Source organism: Pezoporus flaviventris, unplaced genomic scaffold (genome assembly GCF_033815535.1).
Source record: "Pezoporus flaviventris isolate CSIRO_AGI_PZ_B2104156 unplaced genomic scaffold, CSIRO_AGI_Pfla_v1 ptg000037l, whole genome shotgun sequence".
Lineage (NCBI taxonomy): Eukaryota > Metazoa > Chordata > Aves > Psittaciformes > Psittacidae > Pezoporus > Pezoporus flaviventris.
In genome coordinates this window covers 15,687,450-15,712,045 of record NW_026892585.1, presented here as the reverse complement: position 1 = coordinate 15,712,045, position 24,596 = coordinate 15,687,450, and the positions used below count along the sequence as shown (strand labels likewise).

The 24,596-nt window shown below is 36.8% G+C and overlaps 1 protein-coding gene across 2 annotated transcripts in view; it reads left to right on the top strand.

Annotated features, from left to right (window-relative positions):
• SKAP2 (src kinase associated phosphoprotein 2) overlaps positions 1-24,596 on the top strand; it is a 117,433-nt gene that overhangs the window by 87,480 nt on the left and 5,357 nt on the right. For both annotated transcript variants that reach the window (XM_061464826.1, XM_061464827.1), the window contains 2 exons: positions 13,103-13,171; positions 19,659-19,771. In XM_061464826.1, coding sequence (XP_061320810.1) covers positions 13,103-13,171; positions 19,659-19,771 — 182 coding nt within the window. The remainder of the gene's footprint in view (positions 1-13,102; positions 13,172-19,658; positions 19,772-24,596) is intronic.

Below are 24,596 nucleotides of genomic sequence, written 5' to 3'. Positions count from 1 at the left end.
TAGACATGGAAATAAGTGAAAAATTGTATCTTTCAACTGTATATTGCTGAATCCCAGCTAGTATGTTGAAATGGAACTGTGTCTGAATTCTAGATCACTGTGGGTTTTGAGGCAGTACACTTATGGGAAGTATATACCTTGGAGTGTCCTTCAGCTGGTACTAAATCCTCACAAGACATGATTTAAGAATCCAGACAACTTTCTGTATGTAAAGACATTGCATCCAGGAGGTGGTTAGGAACTCGATACCTGGACCTCAGCTTTTGTTTGCCGCAAGAACTTGAGCTTTAATTTCAATTAATGTATTCCCACATCTAAAGAGGGAACCTTCTCTTTCTGTTGAGGTTGAGTGGCAGTGATGGAAGAGGAGGTAAGAAAATCTGGTGTAGCTGAGAAGAATGAGATGTCCATTGAGTGGGAAGTGGCAAGTCTTTGGGATGAAGAATAAGGTTCACAGGCTATTCTGTGTTTCCTGTAAAATGAATATAAATGGTGGTCTGTGAAGAACAGGTGGCCTATAGCCACCACGAAGCCTACTGTCTGTGATGCAGTTCAATCCCTGCTCTCCGGTCACAAACGTACAAGTAAGGAGGCCAATAAAAATGAAATAATAACTGAGTATTCATATTTAGTCTGATTTGCATGTGAGGGGTATATTCACTGATTGGAATAGGGTGGGGTTGTTTACGGAGAAATACTCTGAAAAAAGAGTATTCTTTAGTAATATACTTCGGTTGCAGAAAATTTTGTTAGCTGTGAGATTCAAAGTAGTTAATTACAGCATCTACAGTAAATGGAAAATGTGTGCTATTAAGTTTAGGTATTTATTCTCTTTGCTTTGAACTGCATGCAGGACTTCATAGTTTTCAGATGTTTCAAATTTCATAGGTTTCAGAGTTTACAAGTGGAGAAATAGGAGCGACCTTCCTGAAGCTGCGGTCAACTGTTTCAACACATTGAAGGAGATCATGTGGAGAGGCTGTGTTCATTAAAGTCTTGGGTTAGCAAAGGCTAAATTTTATTTCTGTATTTGAGAGATTAAAAAACGAAATTAAAGATATCCTGAAGCCCGACGAGACACCCCTGTTCCCCAGCCCAGGAATAGATTGTCAAATCTGCATTAATTATTTGGATTTCAAAGCTTATTTACTTAAAATTAGAAGACATAATAATATCTAAAAAGGAACTATTTTTAATCATGTGGTTTTCTGTGTAAAGAACTCTTTCAAAAAATAATTAGCACACAACTCATTGAAAGAAATTTACTTATCAAAATAAGATATTTATTGCAAGTACTTATCATTCATTTTCATACTGTTTTCTGTGCTTCGCCACAAAACAATGTTTGACGCTATTGATTTATAAAACCAATCTGATGTGAACAGTATGTGACAGAAGTTGTTATTAAGAGATAGAATCCTGTCTCAAGAGCTTGTCATTCTGGCAAGACAAAACTCACACAAACTAATTTTACTTGTGTCATAGTTTTTTCTGTGTTCACTCTCTTTCTGGCAGCTGGCTTCATGTTAAATGTGACTAAAGCTTTTTTTATGCAAGCATGTCTTCAGTGGGTTATGGATCCGGAGTTCATTCTTTTGAAAGCAAAGTAGTTTTCTTTGGTAGCACTGTTTTTTATCTTATTAAGAAGCAGTGCAATAATTCTAATGCAAAGCATTCAGAAGAAATGTCTTGGTATGTGAGATAGTTTATTAACCATAAATTTGAGGAATTGCTGTAGTTTAGCAAGTTCAAAGCAAAATGTCAATTGTATTATGTATATTTATGAAAATAGAAATGTGCTCGCTCTAGTGCTTGGGTGTAACTGTGATGAATACTATATAGATAGATCAAGGAACCTTTACTTTTTGAATTTTTGACGAATGACTACATATCAGGCTATTAAAACTATTAGGTAGATTTTTTTCCTCTTTGAGAAACAAGAGCAACCAGAGGTTGTATGGTGCCTCGGGCTCTCTCAACTTTTCTGGTTTCCACAAGGTAGCTATTAAAGAACCATAATTTATACAACTAGATTCTCAAATAAGACCCAGCAAGGTGGGCTTTAAAGGCTGAATTAATCACAGTTACTATAGATACAAATCTCTTATTTGAATTTTTCAGCCTTAATAAAGGTATCTGCATAAATCCTTCTATATATGTCTCTTCCTCTCAGTGTGCTTTTTATCTGCTACTCACTCTCCTTCCTACTCTCCCCCAAAATTCAGAAATTAGACATACATAATACTCCTGATAAACCAGACCTTCAGGAATTTTACTGGTCATCTGCATGTGTAGCTGATTTGCTTGCGTGTTTCAGTGTATGGAGTCTGCAGTGGATGTCACATTCAGTTTACATGTATACAAGGAAGGCAATGTAGGAAAAAGCTGGCTGTTTCCTTGTCTTGGCTACTGCTCCCTGGGCTGGGTAGGAGCCTGTGAAAGAAGCAGGTTGGCTGCTTCTAGGAAAGGAAAATGGTCAGTGGGCTACAGCTCCCAGACCACACATTGGACCAGGCAGAGAGGGCAAGGTGCAGCAGTCTGCTGAGCCCTAGAGAGAGGAATGCTCCAGGGAAGTCCAGGCTGCAGGTACACAGATAAGCTTCAGCAGTGAAGGGAAGAATGTTTTCTTAAGAGACTTAGGAAAGTACATCCAAGAGATTTGAATTATACAACAAGGTAGGAGGAAAATTTTCTTATCCAGAAAGGGGATGGTTGGCACAAGGGATATTTTGTTTCAGTCCTTGTTTTGAAGTTTGATCGTTTTTTTTTTCCTAGCAGATCCTGGTTTCCTCCATCTAAAAACCTCTGAGTTTGAATTCTAATGAAAAGCAGTTTAAGATCTTGGAAGCTTTCAATATCCTTAAGGGAGAGGTTCCAGCATTTCTGTCTTTTGTTTGTGGGAGGGTTTTGATTTAGCGGGCTGTAGCAGTTATTCTGTCCTTGAATCTTGAAGGCAAACATCAGCAAAACTGGGAATTGAAGGAAAGAATCACATTTTCAAAACAAAGCACTATCTACAGAAAAGCCTGTGGATCCTAGCACGAGGGCTGTACTCCCAAAATACACTAACTGAATCTGTATTTTCTTCTCTACCTGCCTCAAATTGTTTACCTTAAGAAGTGAGTCATCTCCATTACTACTAGTAGTTACAGCTAATTCACTAAAAATGTTCAAGATGGGTACAATTTTGTCATAATTTTTAATCATGTGGTTTTCTGTTTAAAAAGAATTTGTTTTATTACCCAATAATAAAACATAATTTCTTATTAATCTGCCCTAGTTTAGGCTTACAAATTGTGGCTCTTACAGTGCAACAAGGACTGTGTTGTGTCTCTGGCATGAGAGCTCAGTAATCCAAAGTACTGGCTGCAAGGGGATTCAAGTAATCTGGGACTCTGGGGACCCTGGGTTTTCTGAGATCCAGCTGCATGCCAATCCCGTAGTTACATGGTGAGCTGCCTGGGGAGCAGTTGTCATCTCCTGCTTATGAACTTCTTCCATATCCCTGTTGTCCTTCCTCATCTCTCTGAGGTGCATTGTGGTATATGGCATGTAGGACTAGTAAGATCTGGCATCCAGAGTTGCTGGTTGTAGTCTGGACCTAATATATGAGAATGAGACTGTGTTTGTAGAAATGAATGTGGGAACGTTACCTAAAATATGGTATGCGTAAACAGTCTGCGTTGCAGCTATAATTTTCTGTTTATTTCTGATTTAACTTGAATTTTGGTTTTGAATCATAACAAGAATATTTTTATAATTACTTCATTTCATCATTTAAGATGGACAAAGGATTTAGCGTAGTTGACAATTTAATTTGATGGCATGGGCCGTGAACAGTGAAAAGAGGCAGTGGTGTGGGCTTGTTACTTTCATGAAAATACCCAAAGGGTGAAAGCTGCTGGATTTTATTTTGGTCAGCGTGCAGTTAATGATCAACACAGAGAATGCAAAAATGTCTCGGTAGAATGTTTTTAAAGGAGTTGTGAGAGAAGCATCTGGGAGCCAGACTTTTCTTGTGGAAACATGCCAACAACTGTATTGTGTTTCCTTTCACTAATGTGAGCTATACTGAAATGCCATGTCTTTTGTCCCTCTTTGAGTAAGTTCATTTCTGGAATCAGACTATAAATTTGAATACTTTAACCCTGCAGATTATTAAAGGATATTATGCGGTTTAAACAAGATTCTCTCTTTATGAATTCTATGTGTATATATGTATTATGTCAAGTTACGTTTGTCACAAGTAGGGATATGTAGTTTTCAGAAATAGCTTTTAAATTTAAATCTTGCTGTTGATCAACGAGTATGAAAAGATTATTTGGCATTTACAGACTTTAATTCTGTCTATCATATAAATTTAATCCTGAGAAATACAAACCCTGTACATGGTTGGCAGACAACACTGTAGTACAGAGTTATACAGTATAGATCAGTTAATTGAATATTTGATTGCTAGATGTATTTACATAGAGAACTATTTGTATTTTCTATGTAGATTTTAATAGTCTCCACATTTGTTTTAGCAAAACATTTTAATAATAAGGTTTATAAAATGTCATGTTGAACACTTAAACTATTTACATAACTAAGAGCTATTATGGGTTGAGAGAACAAAAATTTATTTTAGTTACAGTGAATTCACATAAATCTTTATTATGTTTATATATAAGAATGTACTTATGTGCATGCCACACGTATTTAGGCAAGCAATCTCTAGCGCAAATTCCTGTAAACCTACAATACAACCACAGAATCGACTTTGAAACTGTGTTTTGTTTTGTCCCTCTGAGCTACTAATTTGCATTCTGTCCAGTTACTGCAGCTACTTTTTTGGGAGGGTGATGGGGGACAGAGAAGGGACAGCTAATAATTGGGTGAGCATGTAGAAACATTAAACTCCAGAAGTTTTCCTTTACTGTAAAATGCGGTATTGTGAAATATTTTATTCCTTCTTTAACTGTTTAATACGGATTTAGGTAAGACGCCTGTTGCCTAGATTTTGTATGCTGAATTTGAGGCTTTGGGAGCATTTTTAAAAGTGGAGCAAAAATTGTGCTTTTGTTGGAAGCTAAAATGAAATTTTACCTTCAGAGATGCTTCTGTTTAGGTGTGGAAGTTGTTATTTTATCTCTTGGTCAAACAAGAAAAAAAAAAAGGCAACATTTTAAAAAGTGCCCAATCAAACATGAGGAATTTGTAAGGAGCTGCATCCTGAAGTCACTTATGAAATTTTCACCTTGCTTAATAGCCCATCAAATGTTTTTTTTGTCTGCTGAGTTTGACATATTCTAACCAGTTCATTCGGCATATAGGATTAGACAGTTGTAAGAGACATGATTCCTGAAAACAATGAATTGTTTTCAAAAAGAATGAATGGGTTTCTGGAAGTGGATCTTTCTAATTCCTTTTATTCTCCATTGTAACTATTGTGTGCATATCTGCAATTGAACTTGCTTATGATGACCTTTATCTTTTCTCTTGAGAAAAATTACTATTATCAGGTCTTTCTTCATGAGGAAATATAAAGGTCAGTGCAAAACCCATACCTTATTTCTATGCAGTGCACATTGCACTTTGGCATGTTTGTATTGAATTTTATTAATAATAGATCATTTTGTAAAAAAAAAAAAAAATTAGTAAAATTAGACATTCTAAGTGGTCTTTGCTAGTATGTCCTCCTGTCTTTCCTGCCTTTCTCTACCTCCTCTTCTCCCAGGCTTGCTATTGGTGTAACTAGGATTTGACATACATTCCTTCTAAGCCTGTCAGACTTGCTTGACAAATTGTTAATTCTTTTGCATTGTGTTTGAGAGAATGTAAAATTGGTTTTCTGGTTTTCTTTTTCTTTCTTTTTTTTTTTTTTGATTTAAAATTTTCTGTGGTTTGGAAGACTAGTGCTAGGACCTGTACAAATAAGTTGATTTAACTGTCACTTAAATCATGAGTGAAGATTGCTTACTTGTAAGGAGAGCTCCACAGAGGCTTTCCAAGCAGGAAGCTGAGTCCATGAAATCATATTAGCTTCATAACAACTAAAATCAGGAATTGCCTGTACTTCTGTGAATTGTTCAGTTTTCCTAATGAATATATGCTGTTCTGTCATTCAGGTGACTGAGCATGTTTTTCCTCCCATTGTAATACTTTGCTCTGAGAGTTAAGGGCCTTCTGAAACCCCGAAAACAGCAACTTTCATAACAGCAACCTCTGCATTTGGTAAATAAATGAAATTTGTGGGGTCTGAAGAGAATATAGTCTTTAATTGAATTGGTTGTGACTACAGAATGGGGTGAGGATAAGGGAGCAAGAGTACTGGGACCCTTGGTACTGGAGAAAGGAAAGGAGAAGAAAGAGGAAAGATGCTAACACATATTCAGGTCTTAACAAGTGGGAAAGGTAAATAAAGCAAAGCATGCTCCTACATTTTCTGAAAACTTGGTAATATTATACACAGTAGAGTGAGAAGATCCACAACAACTGTGGATGACCTTGCCAACAGTGCTCGATTTTCTGTCTTGTGTAAGAGTAACTGTTTTTGTTCCAAGGACAGAGATGTGTTCTTTAATCGCTTATCTTCATACTTTCTGTCTTAAAACATTATAACATATACTTTCTGCTGGAAAAATATTTTTTGCTTCTTTTTTCCAGTAAACCAGTGAGAAGTCATATAGTATCTTCCTGCTTTTAAAAACGTATTTTTTAAATCCATTGCCCTACTATAGTTCATGTGGATGGGTATGTGTGCAGTAACATAGGAGAAATGCAGTGTCTTTTTCACAGATGTATTTAGAAGGATTTTTTTCTCAAGCAGCTCTCCAAACGTACTCATTTCTCTCTGCTACTTCACTTTGTTATTGTTCTTCATAGCAATAGTTATGTGATCCAAACAACATTCTTTTGCACAAGGCTGGAGAATTGCAGCTTTAAAGCGTGTTTTGTATTTGTCCCTAGTGGAACTGGAATTGTTTCAGTTTACTTCACTCTTTAGTTTAGCAAATTCTGTAACTCCAAAATGCTTATGTTAGGAAGTGAATGTTATATCTGCTTTTTGGTTTTGATTAAGCCAAACCATAATATATGCTTAGATTCATTGGGTGGTGTCACAGGAAGGTTGTTTTCATACTAATCTTTTCTGTGAGGATGGTGGGGTAACTTCTCCAAGGTTGTCTCAACATGAGGCAGTGCTTCACTTCTATCTGAGACGGCTGATTTGGTTATTAAAACTGCTTACACAATTGGGAGTAATGGTGGTGCACAGTAGCACCTTTTCCAGATACAAGGAGTACAACTGAGGGGGAAAAAGAACTGCAGAATTTCTCAAGGACTCCAGGAAACCTGACATCTGGGGCTTGGCAAGATCTGTACAAAACTGAGTCACTTGAGCTAATCCTGTTCTATAAAGTCATTAGCTTCATCTGTCTCATATGTGAACTATTAAAATGCACAGACCTTTATAAACTGCTGCTGAATAGCTTAGTATGGAGTACCAAAGGAAGCCAAATGCTGTCTCCTAGAAACTTGATCTAAATTTCAGACTTAGAGCAGGGTGCTAGACTAAGCAATTTCCACTGGTCCCTTCTATTCCAAACTATTTCATGATTCTAGCTTTTTCACTTTATACAGCCAGTGCTATTTATTTGAGGCCATTGGGAGGTCAATACATTGCCAATAGTAGTAAGAGTCTTGCGTTGCTGTCTACTGGTCAGGCAGAGTGGTGCATATACTCAGCCTTACTTTAGAATTTAAATAATGGTTGTTTTCAAAAAGCTGATTAAAACTTGTTCAGAAGATGTTAGTTGGAGCTCCCATCCAGTTTAGCTGGCAATGTATTTGATTGAAACCTTTTGCCTCCATCTTGGAATCAGGCTTGGATCACATGTGTTGGAAGGAATCTGAGCTAGGAACTGACATGGGTTGTCCTCAACTAAAACTAAAGCATCTCAGTATATGTAATACTTTTCATTAAAATGTATTTTCATGTTGATCAGAACTGGGAGATCTCTTTCTGTGTTCCACTGGAATACAGAATTGTACTGTTTCCCACTGTATTTCTGAGCACAGTGGTGACCATTTATTCAGACTCAACTTCTGCTTCTCCTCCTATTTTGATGTCACCTCATCTGCAATTCCAGCTTTTAGCCTGTGTCTGGATCACCCTTTTCTGTCTGTCTTTTCCGACTGTGTTGTGGATATTGGGCTTTTGGTTTGGTTTTTTTTTTTTCACTTAAGCTTGTCATGCAGGACATAATTTCTCTTTCTGAGCTGTTGAGTGGTAACTGGCTGACCCATAGAAGTAGGAATAAAACAAGAACTCTTCTGCCATAGTAAGAAATTCTTACATTTATAACATCATCTCTAAATAGCAACCAGCTTGTTTCTAACTTCTAGCACTGTAGTGAAGAGGATTTTAATCTACAAACCTTCACCGTGGTTCAGTCAGATGAAGCTTTAACAAAATGATAGTCTGTCTCCCTCTCTCTGCCGCCCCCCAGATCTCACACCATGGCTAGAGAATAGTGCCTTCAGCAGCCTTTTCCAAGCTGTTTCATTTGTTTACAGAGTGCACCAGAGTGCTACTGGGAATGCAGGGTGAAATGTCAAGAAGTTGTGTGTAAATCTTCCAGTAATCTGTCATGTCCAGGAGGAACTGGGGGAAAGGGGCGGATCTGTGGGAATACTGGAGGATATCAAAGCTAGAGTTTTGCTTCTTGGATTTGGAGATCTCTCCCTACAGAATGGATGGCTCTGGAGTCTAAAAGAAGACACCAGAAAAGAAAACCGCTGCCATTATAAATATGCACACTAAGGCAAATAAGCCTAGGATGAAGCAACATGTGAAGGATTTCTGGAGTACCAAGCTGCTTAGGCTAAAACCTCATAAGAAGTTTGGTTTGGATGAAGTATATAGGCATGTACAGGTGTGTATATATAGGGATAACACTGCAGAGGACTGCTTCCATCCCCAAGGCTGGGGACCGCTGTCCTCAGGTAAGGCAGGTTGCTGGTCCTGCATAAAACAGGGATGTTAATTCTTATTCCTTTGACCCCAGGTGGTCAATAGCCCGCACTACTAATGCTGGCAAAAGGTGTCAGTTTGGCAAAATTATAAAAATGATTTTTTTCTTTATTACTCCTTCTTTGGAATTCTTAAATGTTTCTCTGTTGTTTGTGAAAAAGCAAGTTCTCACTAATTAAAAAAAAATTACATAGCTGGATTGATTTATGTTCCTTATTAGAGTAATAATTCATCTGTAATGGGGTTAGGTCAATTCATAAAATTATAAATCTGGGGGAGAAAAAGTCTTGACTCTTTCCCACGGTAAGCATTTATTCATGTTTGAAAGTTCTTGTTTACATTTGTGCAGAGTCATTATTTGGTAGTAAAAAATCGATGTGGAGAAGTAATACTCTTAGTGTTACCATGCCATTGTATCTTTTACTTTTTCTTGCACAAAGCAATATAGACCCATGACGTTCAGTGTCATCAGAGCTCCTCCTCATACCTTTGTATTTGCATGCATCTGTCATCCCTGCTGAGTACAATAATAAAGACACTGTATTTTTTATTTGACTGTTTAATAATGCAAGTATTTTTGTGGGAGTCTGTCTAACAAAACCTGTTTGTATGCTTATAGCCTTCTGACACCACAGTGAGATTTCAAATGAAGATGTATTAGTGTGCATTACAAGCGTGTGATTGCTTGTGTCATTATGAAATAGATGAAAAATTAGTTCACTGCAGTAGTTTTTATCTGGACTGATCAAAACATCTCCCAATGATTTTTCTAACAATATGCGATTGGAATAACAACTTCACATGTTGTAGAGTCCCATGCTGCAGTCAAGAGGCATGTAAATACAAGCTGCTTGTTTGCAAGAAGCTTCCAGATTTGCAAAATGATTGCTATGGAAACCACACAATGAAAACCTTATAACCATCTGTGTGTTTTGGTGGATTTTGCTGCATAGCTGAGCTATTTTTGTTTACTGTGATTAAAGTGTTGAATATATTAACCCACAAACTGGGATTATCCGAGGTATAAACTAGTATTGTGCAATGACAATGTGTCAAGAGACTAGAAGACAGTAAAATACCAATTAATAATGGCATTAAATTAGAGTCTAGTGTAAAAAGATGGTTAAGTAATGTGTTAGTAGAGGAAACTGTGAAGTTTATGCATATTTATCATGAAGATACCACATTCCATTGAAGGAATGCACTGTTCAAGCCAAACTTTACCCATTTTATACTCAAGTAGCCTGATTTTTTTTTTTATCCCCTCTCCTTTTAAGAAAAACTAGAATTAAAAAAAATGGATTAATGTAAAAAACTCAGCTAGTGTAGAATTCATTGTTCACTTCTTAAATTGTGTGGATGGTAGAATCATGTCTGATTGGGTGACTGCAAATTAAGTAAGTAAATAATTTTCAACAGCTTTCATGAACTGACTGAAAAAACCCTTAACAAATATAGTTGGCTCTCTGTTGCACTGTCACCAAAAGAATTTTGTGGGTTTGCCATTAGAATCTCTGAATACCAGCAGAGTATGGAACATAACCTGTATTTTAAGTGCTCTTTGGGTCTGCAGTTCTAGAGGAGTTCACTGATTTGATTAGTGTTAATTACATATTGATTCAGGACATAATAGCAGAAAACATTAGTAAGAACCATAGGTTCTTTTCTACCAGCCTAAGCCAAGCCTATTACCTCTGCTCCACTGTGAGTATGATTGCATTAGCAAGTAGTGTGGACCATTTGCAACAGATAAAGCACAAGTTTGTGCCAAAGACCTGATGTTCGTTCTGTGCATGTTTCAGAAGAGGTTTTCTATGGATTCTCTTTAGTCTGGTTCCATGGACTCTATGTGAATAGGCAGCTGGACAATGTTCAGTGTGCTTCCGGAATGCCTCTTCCAGTCTAATTACACCTGAAGGTTTGTTCTCTCTGTGCAACTCTATAGTGTAAATAAAAGTGGAATAGGTGAGGATGGTTGGGATCTGAACAGGTATGCTAATATGGACAGCCTTTGTTTGAATATTTTTGTTCAAGGCCAGGTTGGACAGAGCCCTGGGTGACATGGTTTAGTGTGAGGTGTCCCTGCCCATGGCAGGGGGTTGGAACTAGATGATCTTAAGGTCCTTTCCAACCCTAACTATTCCATTATTCTATAATTTGGGACCTTTCCAGTATTTCCATATATTTTCTTGGTTCAGACATTTTTCCATTTTCAGATATGGATCTGGTGACCTCTTGTTTCTAGGAAATACATTTTTCAGGAAGGGGAATGCATATATTCTATTTTTTTCCATGAAACCACAATGCAGTCTACATGTATTCAGCTGTACCTTATGAAAACACATCTCTTCAAACGTCCTCTGCTGTTACTTCAGTTAAAATACCCTCTACTAAAGTCAGTCCTCAGTTGATCGTGAGTTAAAATCCACAGTACATTCAACACATCAGTTGATGTGTGTCCAAATATTCAGTAACATGTAACATCAAGATTTATTTAATCAATGTAATACTCCGTGTTGAATGCAACTGGGTTGTTCTTGGAAAAGGGAGCAATTCTAGAAAATGTGATCGGTAATGGATGAATACTACCTGTGAGTGGTGTAATAGTAGTAGGGAAGCCACAGAATGACAGTGCCTCCTAGTGCTCTGGACAGCACATACAGGTGTATTTTTGCCATTCATACTCCGACTGTGAGTGCTTAAAATAAAAATAAATGAGTGTACTTGGGAATGTGCAACAAGTGTTATGCCAAGTAGGGGAATACATTTGAGCGCAGTAAATAGTTCAGAGTGTTTTGTGTTGTACTGCAGCTTCACATTTTCCCAGCTCTATTGTTTTGCTTTTTCCTTTTTTTCCCTTCTTCTTCCCTTGGCTATGATATATATTGATCTCAACCAGATTTTTAGTTGTTCAAGAGTCAGAAAGCAAAAAACTCTTGCTGGCTTAGTAGGGCAGAATTTCAGAGCTCTGTAGAGTGAATCTCATGATGTAATTTGTAGGACTGCGTACATAGTTTAGCAGCAATAATGCATACTCATTTCAACAGGTCTGCTCTTGTGCTTTAAACATCTGCTTTAATGTTTGCAGGAACAGTCTTGTGGATAGATTATTTTTTTACAAGGCTAAAAATCCTTTGAACTGTTGATATAAAATTCACTGTTTGTAAAAGTAGATAGGCAATTACATAGAAGTTTTACAATAAGGAACATTTTAAAAGCTGTATCTTTTGTCTGTCATTAATATCAGAATTAGTTGCTGAAATGCAAGTCTTAAAATGAAGCATGAATATCTGTGTAAAATGTGAGGAGTATAAAAGCCAAATGCTTTAAATGTATTAAAAGCTTAATTCTTCTTTGAGAAGTGGGTTTATCAGTATACTATTTCTTCATTCAGTACAGCAGCTTTGTCAGTTTTGATATACTGTAAAGGCCAAGATAAATCTGTTTCTATTTCCTTATGAACATAAGGAAAGAAAACAGCTAAACCCCCTTGTACTTTGTGCCCTTTTTTTTCCTCATCAACAGAATTGTTGACTGTGAAATGTAAGGAGCAGGTCTTCTGTCCCTGTACTGAGTGGAATATGGATTTACTTAAGTGATGGTGTGGGCATGAGAGAGTAGTTCCCTGTCTGTGCCGGACAAGGAATATGGAGAACATCTTTTGAAATTGCCTGTGGGGATTTCAGTGTTCCAGGTCTGTTAGCCAGAAAACACGCTTCAGAGCTGTGATCCTCAGTTCAGTTTTCTTTATCCTGGTAAGAAATACATGTAGCAGAATAGGACCCTCATTCTAATTGCCTCAGAATGAATGAAACCCAGCAGATCTGTAGCTTTACTGTATCCAGAGCAAAGTGAAAAGGGAAACAGATGTTCACAATTGAGATTTTGAAAGAAAGCTCTTGGAGTGTTTGGATGGGTGGGGGAAACCACAGAAATAACAATGTTCCAACTTCTGTACAATGCAAAATAGTAAACAGGGTTTACAGTCTGGAAATGTAGAGTGTGGCTTTCAGACTGATGCAGGCTGTAATTCCTGTCAGCTGAGGTGTCCCTTCGGAGTTTCATTTGCAGTTATATGTTTTGCAGAAGAACATACTCCTTCAAAGGCTGAAGTGCCAGGAAAACTCATCCAGGAGAAAGTTACCGTTGTTTCAGGTAATGAAAATATTTCCTCTTTTTTTTTTTTTTTTGTGTAATGCACTTTCTTTTTACCTTTATTTCCTTGTCTCTTCCCTTTGCTGTGTTAAAATAATGTTTTTATAGCTCTGTAAAGCTGTCTTTTTCATCTGGGTATTTGACGGCAGCAAAACTGCTTAGCACCACTTAGGATGCATGAAAACCACTTGAGAAGGATTTATAAAGTAAGCCAATTTATACAAGGTATTCCTTCCTGAATTACTTTGTAATGACTCAATTAGCTTTCATTTCTGCACAAAGGAGATTTAGTTGCATAAATTAGCTTATCATCATTGAGGAAGTGTCACTGCTAAAGGACAGTTTATAGATACAACATGCAGTTGCTGTCAAACCTATAAGAATCTAATATAGACATCTGTGTATACTTTGTGCTTGAGCAGAACAGACTTCTGCCATTCAGAGACAAACAGGGGACAACAAGTTGCCCAAGGGACTGGCAATGTAGACGTCTCTGAAAAGGTCAACTTGACACAGGCTCTGACAATCGACCCAAAGCTCTGTCTTCTTTGATAAAAATCAGATAAACTTAAGACCACTAATTGATCTGCAGCCTGTTTAAATGTTGGCCATGCATATCTTCAGTGCATATGATTACCACAGAAAGCAAATGAATTGGGTAAGAAATGCCAGAGTCCAGTGACAGCAGCATAAAAATTGGAAAAGGACACAAATGCCCAGAAAGGCTGTGAAGGATATTCTCTCAGCTTCAGTCTGGCAAACTGCCCTTGTGCTAATTATCTCTGGGACTGGAAAAATAATACCCCATGTAAAGTCACATGGCCAGACAACTTTTCTTGACAGAAAGGTATTTCCAGTTATGCTTAAAAACAAGATATATCTGTGCTTCAAGGGCACAGACCTCTAGATAAACTGTTGGCGATTTGACACAGCAAGTAGAGAAGACTTGCTTCTTATCAGACCTTGCACCTTTTTGAGATCTGCTGCATTGTAACCGTGACCTGCACTGACATGCAAACTGGCTCTCCTTCCCCCATCGTACTTAATACACATAATTCTTTCAGGGCTGTCAAGGAAAGGGTGGGCAAGAAGAGTTCCTTTAGGAAGTAGCTCTGCAGTGCTCTTCCTGTTGCAACATGTGGAGAGGAAACAGAGGCCTGATTTCCTGAGCCATACAGGAAAGCAGGAACAGGTTGCTGTGAGGAGTTTTGGGTTGCTTTTCTTGGAAAGGAAACAAGAACCAAGTCATCAGATGCTGTTAGCATTGTGCTCTGCTAAAAACATGTGTAAAACAACATGACTCATTACAGCCTTAATATTTAGTACTTATTTAGACATTACTGTAATTATAAGTGTGATGTCATATTGGAGCATGGGGTCAATCCAATTATAAAGTTGCCAGCAGCATTTTTTTTTTTTTCCCTAATAGATCTTCTTGGAGTTCCTACTTTTAGGAAATCAAAACCTTAGCTCCTTCATTTCTGAAAAGTTTCAACAGCTATGGGAGCAGCCTTATCAGTCTTTCTAGTATTTGTGCAATGTGTTTGAAAATACCAGCTCTCTACAGATACCAATTTCATTTCAAGAAGTAATTTTCTGATCTGATCTTACTTAGTTAACTATTCAACACTGGATTTTTTTTTTTGACTTTTAGGGCTCCGTTTGCATCAATATTTCTGATAGGCATCACATAATAAATATCTAACTTGAATCAGTAATATTTCATGATTTTCCACACAAGCAGTGCATACATTCTTAAGTTTATTGCCTAAATTTATTAAACCTGGAAATATTCTGTAAATTGTTTTTGAGCTCAGCCTGTTAAGTACAAAAAACTTTCTTTTTTCCTACTCTTTTCTTGCCCTAACTTAATCTGTACTTCAATTAATGTGCAATGATGCTCAAGTCTTGATGCTGACTGTGGCTGCTGGATAGCTTTACATGAATTGCTAGTGACCTAACTATTTAAATATACCAAAGCATTGAAGAGTTTCAGTGGTAATATGGCTTGCTGGACTTTTTTTGGTATCACTATCTACCCATTATAATTTCCATAATCACTATTTCAGTAAGTGTCCTTTTCTGTGCTGTCTCAGTGTAAATGATTTTAGAGTAACTAAGGAACAGTAGGAGAGGGGAAGTGAGAAAGATTATACTGAACAAATAAGGCTAGATTAGATGTTATGTCTGCATAAATACACTGCAGTTGTTTTCCCCTTATTTCATAATTTTTCTGGAATGTGGGAGAAAGGGCAAGTAAGTAAGTAACAGGCATTCTTTGCCATTTAGGACATCATCAGGGCAAACAAGTAACTGTTCTTTAACAGGGCATGTCTCATCTGGGCATTAAGACTCAACACTGAGAGTCTAAATCATTTGTATAAGACACAGTCATTCTGGTACTGTTAATTCTGAACCTCACCTGTCTCCCCATCTTTAAGCCTCCAGTATGGTAAGTACTGAGCATATCATCACTAAAAGAGGATACCGTTCACCTCTGTCAAATATTGTTCCTGTGTCCAGATTTGTAATCTTCAAATCTGATGCTGTAAACTTTTGAAGAATCTGATCAAGAATCAAGAAATATGATTCAGAGTAGCAAGCTGTTTAATATACTGGGCAGTCGACCACCGTGGTGAAAAGAAAGCATGTATACATGTTCATTCCATAAGGAATGTGTAAGCAGGTAATATAACTCTAGCCCTAAGTCACTACTGTTGTAGTGTTTGCTAACAATGTTAAAATGGAAGGTGAGTGGAAATCAGGCACAGTCACATTTATTCTAATGTTTTAAGTAGTGCTTTTCCGTATTTGGGCTATAATTCCTGATTTTTTTTTTTGTTCAGTTTAGTGTTCTGACAGGTTTGTGCTCAGAAATGGCATGTGCCAAAATTGTCAAAAATTAGGGGTCAGGAATGGAACAGCCTGCAGATAGATTGCCTCAGGCTGCAATGGGACAGCACACTTAAATCGCTCTGAAATAAGTACTCTTAATCTGTTGTTTTTTCCCCAGGGTTTGTTTTTGTCTTGTCTATTGAGGCTTTTAGAATATTCTTATAATTTTGTTTTCCCTTGAATAATCCGCGGGCATTCTTAAGTTTTAAACAGTCTACAAGATTTGAAGAGTATGCTTGATGATACTTGTCACCTTTCTTTTTCAAGCATTTATTGTCAGGTGCCAGTATGTTTCAGTGAAATATGCAGACTGAGCCTACTGTGAGGAAGGCTGGCAGCCCTTGCTGTTTGATATGTCAAATAAACTCTGAAGTGTTTTCATCAGTATACTGGAGAAAAATATCTGTTTTTCCTATTACTGTTGTTACTGGAAAAACAGAGACGACAGAAGAAAACCATGTGAGGAATTCTTTATGGAAGAGTTTTGGAAACTGTTGGATAGTTCATCTGGGTATCTGTCCTGGAATGAAAAAAGTGTTTCCTGGAGAAACAGCCTATCCAAAATCCTGCTCAGTCATTTCTTGTGATTGATAATATTAAAACCAGTGGGTAGGTAAAACCAAATTGCTTTCTACTCGCTGCTACACATTTAAATTTTCTTTGGTTTTGTCTTACTTGTATTTGTGGCATAAGTGATCATGCCTTCAAAATACTACAGGCTTTAATTTAGAAATTACATCATCATAGTATGTTTAAGGCACACAACATTTCAGAGTGTGTAAAAATAGAATATAATTGTGACAGAATAATGCCAGCAAATCAACACCTTTTGAATCTGAACTCTAATGGGCATATAAGTTCTAGACACTAAATCCACCAGCTGTTTTCAGGTATTGCATGTGTTTAAGAAGGCCCATGTAATTTCATTACTGTATAAATGCCAAATTCCTTTACCCAGGTCTCCGGGTTCTGGTTTCTTCAGTTCTTCAGGGGCAATCAAATGAAATTTGGCAGGGTCCTCCCCAACTGAAAGAGGGGCTGAAGTAAGAAATAATGGGCTTGTGTTTTGCAGAGGTTTTTTTTTCATTTTTTTTTTTTTTTTGGTTCTACCTCTGTGTTTGTGAAGTGCTGTGAATCATTTTATGAAGTATTTTGTCCTTTAGATGTATAGATTCTGGAGTTAAATTTACAATTACCTTTTATACGTGCATAGTTGCAGTTAAAGAATTTTGGGAAACTTGTGCTGGTGGGTACAAGATAGGATTTCAAGTATGAAATTAAAACTTGGAAGACCAGCACAGTTGTTCACAAACTTGCACTGGCACTTCCTGTCCCTGTCATTTCTGTGCTCCCAGTATATTGGTATGTGTTTTTCCTAGAAATGTGGCTTTCTGATTTAAACAACTCTGTTTTGTGTTGAATTCACAAATGAGGGCACAGAACCATGGTTAGACTTTAGGCAACATCTTCATTGTTGCAATAAGCTTATTTTAAAATGCAGCTTTTCCAGTGGTGCCATGTTATTAGTTGAGTTGCTTTCTCGCTTTAAGGCTTAACTAAATGCTCATGATGAACATCTAGAGAGAGATGTGTCTCACCTGCTGTGGGATCTCTTCTGTTGCTGATGTTCCTCATGCAACTCCCATTAGTGTTAACAGGAGTTACTTCAGGCACACAGAGGTAAGAACAGAGTTCAGAGTAGTAAAGGTCACAGAGAAAAATCATTCTTCATTTAATTTCAGTTCTGAAGAAGTAAAAGTCCTGATTAATGTATTTTAAACCGAATCTGCTGAAAGATTTGAAAGGTAGGATATACCAGAATAGTTCTTTTTTTTTCTCATGTGTCCTTACGTTATCTTTTATGGCATAGAACTGGGAACTGGGATCGGTGCAGTATCAAAAGACTGAGGAGAGGTTTGATTTAATACTCATCACAAATTAATTTGGTGTTAGCCTGTGTTACTCTTTATAATTGTCTAGTGCTAAACTGATGAATTATGAGCTGACAAATAGGAAGGACCGGGATTTGGAGATGTAACATTTCAAACTGATTCACCCTCCCCTTGAAATAATCCTGCCTATGCATTTTACAATAACCAAATAACGCATTTCTGAATGGTTGAGAGTTTCTATGTACGTGTGTATCGCTGCTTTTGGTGTGGTGAAAGGAATTTGTGCACTGGTAGCCAGAACGCCCCCTAGTGCTATATATCAAGAGACAGCTATTAATCACCAGTTTATGGAAAATTAAATAGTGGCTAACTTGCATAGCAAGTTTAAATTCAATATGTAAATATGTAGCAGTATGACAGTATTGCCATCAAAGGAAGACAGGACAGAACATGGACTGAAATGGATAAATAGGAAACAAGCCCTTCTTGCTTCTACAGGGAGTATTAAAATCGAAGTCTCTATCAAAACAGGAACAACAATACTCCTTTTTTTTTTATAGCGTGACACTTTATATGTCTTGATACTTGATATTTTAGCAGGATTTTTTCAGTAATAAAGTGAACCAATCATGATTAAATTGTAAACTATAAATAATGGTGTAGAGTGCTAACGACATGCAAATGTAACTGGTATATGCTGGAATAACCAGCAAGCCTGCTGTTCAAGGCTCATATAACAAAACTAAGATGACAGCCTTGATCCAGCCAGTTCAGTGATATTTATGTTATCAGAATTAGAAGATAGCTTTCCAGTGATGTAAATTATTAGTACATATACATTCTGTCTGGTTAGTGTATACATAATGTAACTGGTCATCTTAGTGGTATTGCTTACATTCTTTTTACATTAACTCATCACGCTCCATTCTCATGGAATTAAAAACAGGAAATGGTTTGCAGTGTAACAGAAGCAGCCAGTGTATTTAACCATGTGCAAGCGCTGTGTTTCAGTAGATGTACTCTGTATTGTAAGTGTATGACAAAGCATTTATTACTGTGTTATTGCCGTATTACAGAGCAAAGAGTGCTAAATAATCAATCAGTTAATGGTCTGTATGGCAGCTTGAACACAGCACATCCATTGTGCTTATGCCGTTAGAAGGATGAGTTTATAACTGTAGTGTAGTTGCATGTTTAGCCAGAGCTTAATGTCCTAAACTGGAAATGACACAAATATTTTTAAAATGCAGCTTCAGCAACAGTTTCCAAGTTCAGAAGGAACAATCAAGGATTATCTCAAAGGTTCTCAGAGAAGTTATTTAGTTTTGTTGGAACAGGAGAGGGAGGGGGAGCGTATCACGGAATACTTACTTTGGCTTCCTTTCACAGATTATTATTAATTATACTGTAACAATTTTATCAGTTTCAAGTTGAGATACAAATATGGCTTGCTGGAAATATATTCTAGAAGGAAACTAGCTGCTTTAAATTGCAGCTGGAAAATGCTTTGAAAACCTGTAGCTGCATGTCTTAAAGTGATAGGACTTGCAAAAGAAGGGCTTGCACATTAGACTTGTTTTCCACTTCCTTTTGTGGTATGTTTCTAAAAAGAGGAGTAAGAAGTGTGCTTTAATAAATTGCTTTGTACTTTAGTCCCTCAGTCATTATCCTTTTGTGATAAAATGCTGTTTTCTTTGCAGATAACAAAAATACCGATTATGCCAATTTCTATCAAGGTCTGTGGGACTGCACAGGAGATGTACCTGATGAGTTGACATTTAAACGTGGGGACGTTATCTACATTCTCAGCAAGGTATGGGATGCTACTGGGGCTACATAGTTGTAAAAAGCAAGCCATGCCAGAAGGGCACATTCCCACAGTTCTATGGGGGGAAACTGGCACTCCCTTTCAGATCCTTTGTTTACAATCAGATATTCACTGCAATTAATTACTTTGTCAAATGAACTATAATCGCGTTTAAAACATAGCTGTGTAACAGGAATTGACTTAAAAGCATGTTTATTTACTTGTTAAATCTTGGCTACCATTTGTTAACTGATTTAATGGGAGACAATGTGCTTTCTGCTTGTAAAAGTTAACCTTGTAGATTTTCAAATTATCTTGTATGTTATGTTTTTTGTTTCCTGTTTTATATTCCTGACTGTGCTCATTCTGACGTTTTGGGCATCTTGCTACAGAAGGTGGTCTGTTTTTTTGAACTATGCTTTCATCTTTGTATGTATATTGTAATTGTTCTGACAGCTCAGATGCCAAATTTGTTTGCGCTGACAGATTTGGGCAGTTTTTAATTCACCGCTTTCCTGTTTGCAAAGCAATTGAGAAATGTAATTCCTCTCATCTGAAGTGATGATAAGCGGTATAAGCATGAAATTTTATTCTACATTAATGTTGTTTAATTTTCTTATTTTTCCTTAACCCGCTCCATCCTCCCCCCAGCAAAACCAAAACCTCCCCTAAAATAGGGATCTTATGGTCCATTGAAGTCTACTTCTGAACAATTCATCAAAGAAAAATTCTCTTTTCAAGTTCTCATTGGAAAAAAAACACCTTTTAAAAAAAATGTAGAATATATATCTCAGGTGTAATTGCTGTTCAGTATAATTAATGCCAAAGATATCATAGGTCATTGAAATATACAAGTAGGTGCATGCAAGCTAAAGGCATCTGTCTCAGTTTCAAACTTTTCAGTTTTATCACGATTGCTTTAAATCTTCACTGATACCTTTAACTACAGTGTTTCTGGATAATAAATGTAACAGCTTCTGTTTTAAATAAATTTAAGATTTATGGATAGAAAGATGGTCCTATATAAAAATGTAGAAGATATATTACTAATGGTAATGTGACCATGTATGTCTTTAGAAGTATTTCATTGTCACTTAAATTAATAACTGCATTGCATCACTAAAGGCCGGATAACACTCTTGGATTAGGCAGACTTTCAAGCAGTTATACAGCATCTAATTTAAAATAACCACTTCTTCCTGCTCTCCCTCTCCCCCCAAAAAGCCGATGAACAGATTCTTTCCACTGTATGAGTTTGGCCTCTTTGTGGGTGGCACTTTTCTGGTATGTTATGTGGACTATAAAATCTTCATCTTCAGCTTGTAGGTAAAAAAATCATTTGCTCCTTCTCCAAAAGAGCAAGAAATTTAATATAAAATATGGAGCCAAATAGAAAAACAGTAGTTTAAGCTGTCCTCTCTATATCAACTGTCCTGTGGTCACGCCGTGATTAATCCGTAATCGGGCCTTGAAGCAGGCTTGCTGCTGCTCCAGATATATAGAGCCTCTCTCTTTGGGAATGATTTCTACTCCAAAATACAGCCCAGAAAATTCAGTCCCGTTTCACTTAAAGATTGTTACAGCTTTTTCAGAAAAATGAGTGTTGGCCACTGCTGTCAGCTCTAAATTTAGGGTCCTTGGAGGGGAAAGTGCCAGAGAATTATCCATCTTAACCCTCCACTTGATTCAGTTTCAAGGTCTGATCATTTACGAGCTCTTTGTCTGGTAAGCGGAAATATAACCAAAGCGAAAGTTAACCTAACCATCTTGAAGTGGGTCGAGACTTTTCTTCAAGGAATATTCCCTAATCCACAACATTAATCGGATTTTGTGGCAGTCGGTAGGAAGCCTTGGCAATTCTTTTATTTTTTCACACCATCTAGTGGTTGAAAATGAGAGAGGCAGGTACTGACGGGAGGCGATGTGAACGGATCCAAAATGGTGTCATAAATTCAGCTTCAGCTTGAACCCGGCTATGGCTTTATTGCCTTTCTATCATATGTCAGCCAGGTATGAACATTACTCTTGAAAATCACATTTTGCTGATAAGGAAGTGAGTATGGGTACAGCAGTATTATAGTAGGAAGGGTGAAGCATTAACAAAATAGCAAGTGTATTTGTGCAACATGTAATAGTTCTTTGTTTTACAATGAAATATAAAAGGTATAGCTTGCTCTGACGAATCTGATAAGATAGATATTTGTCTCTCCCAGCAACAGTTATGCCAAAGCAATATATTTTTACCTGCTTTCTCACGTACCTTTATGAGGGGAAAAGCGACACTTTTGTTTCCAAGAAATGAGATCATTAGTACAACGGAAGTAATTCGGAACCAGTTGAGCAATTTGGGCATGGATAGAATTTAAATAAAGCAAGAGCAGCAATATGTTACATGTACGTTTCTAGGTGAAATCCTGTTAGAAGAATGGGCGCAAGGTTTGAGATTGGCAACATTTGCGTCCTAAGATAGCCAAGCGTTATGCAAAGACAAATCCCCCTAATTTGCTTTAAACTGGGAATCAAAATACAATGTTAGTGCAGTGAGCATGGTTTGCATGCTTTTACTCTGATAATACAAATGTCAATGCCTGGCTAGTGTAATTACTGTAGAAAAGCATGTTTTCCATGTTTCACAGGTGTGTTCAGTAACTATTTTAGCTATTTTTCTAAATCTTTATGTCAGTTGTTCCTTTTGTGCAGCATCAGTCCTATGGGCTTTTCCAAAAAAAAAAAAAACAAACCCAACCCAAACCTTTTTCATCGGTTTTTCTGCCTTTGAGAGTTTCTTTCAGAAGCTGGGTTTTTAATCTGGGCAGAATTAACAGAACTGTTGAAATAATAATTGTTAGCTTTTCTTTATTTATAAAAATAGTTACATTTTCAGATTAATTGGTCGATGTGTCTGTACAGATAAACTCATTATTGGTTTAATTTATAATATTCATGAGTACTATATGCATTATTGAATATATAAAAGTGGCTTTTATAACATACTGTGAATCATATGAACATTCAGAAAACTCTATACCCCTCTCCTGCTATGCAGTAGAAAACATTTTATAGCCATGCTGATGGAGGGACTCATTAATAAGATTTATTAGTTAATATTGACTTTTTAATTAATACTGACTATTAGAAATGTGATACTTGGGCTTCCTGTTTTCTAAAATTATTATTGCTCTTAACTCCCATTCATTTATGGACTTGCCTTTGCTTTCAACCCCATATGATAAATGGGAAAACAAACTGTGGCATAACAATCCTTATATAAGGCTTTCATAGCTCTACTCAGAAAGTCAATCTTCAGAAACAAACACAACTGTGAGTGGAAATAGCTATATTATTATTCCTTTTGTTAAAGTTTGTATGCACAATTTATGCATGCAGCACTTCCAGTATTTGTTTGCTTTAGGTGCGTGTTTTGTGCTGGGAACTTCCATAGTTTCAGCAGCCAAATGCAAGTAGTAATGGAAATTAACTTATGTTAGCAGGTGAATAAAGTAAATGTAAAATTTATTTATGTTAGTGTGCTTTACTTATGCTTAGTAAAATTATTGACATTTCTTAACTTTGAAGCTAATTTGATTTCCTTCTCATTTATATTTATATTTGCATTAAAGCAATAAATAATACTTCAAAATCAGAAATTATATCTTAAATTGGAATTCTCCCTCCCTTTTTTGTATTTCAGCACATGCTAGCGCAATATCATGCTGCTCACTCTTGTATTTATGATTCATGGAAATCACATCTATGACTTAACCCTTTGCTCTAGAATTTTCCATGCAAGTAGAGTGTTAACTCCATCTAGATTACCTTTATTCAGTGGTTGTACATTTCCTGTGTGGCAGATTTTTGTTCTTTCAATACAATAAATGTCTGTTAAAATGCTCATATTTTACTAAGCAAAAATACAAGTTGAGCAGACAAACAGAATCTCCATACTTCAGATTACTGCTTATGAAGTAAAGCACAACTTAATGGTGCAGCTGTTTCATAATCAGTGTGAGCATTTTGTACATTATCTCTATAATCTTCATAAAATGCATTTTTTCGGTATTTTTCAACACGGTGTGAAAGGCTATTTTTTGACAGATCATACTGAGATCCACATTTAACAGTAATTCTTCTTTCCATGACCATACTGCCTATGTCTACTCTAGCAAATAGGGAGTACCAATAGGAGCAGATTTGCAGAGTGAAGCACTTAGTGCTGAGGCGCTGGTGTCCACACCGTGTGTTTTCAAAGGGCTTTGATGTCCAAAGAGGTCCAGCCTGGTTTAGTGAATGAGAACACATTAGTGATTGGAACGTACTGAAGTGCATCTTTCATTTTAGCTTCTGAAAGAAATGTAGCATGGGTCCTCTGAGACTGATGGCTCTGTAAATTGAGCCAAGGTGGGCAAAGTAGAGCACTGGGAGATTCACTTTAGTGGGATGCTTCTGATCAAAACTAAAATGCAATGCAATGTTGTACATTTCCTTCTTCTGGCTTGTTTAGGTATATTGCTTACAGGGCAAAAAAATGGGTATATGTTTAAACATCAGATAGGAGCAAAGACCTTTAAATGGAAGGTTAGTTAGGACAGACTAATGCAAAGCGATTGTAGCTCTGTTGGTTTGTATACTGATTGTATGTAAGCACATACCTAACTGATTTTAAAAAAATTGGCATTGTGCTATCTAATGGAAAATAAAATGGCCTTCTATCGTTAAAGGTGTTTTCAGGGGCCAGTTTTGGTTCAGAATTCAGTCTACTTACTCTGATTTTATATTGGAACTTTCTAATTGGTGTCTATTTTGTCTCACATCATAAAAGGAAATAAAACAA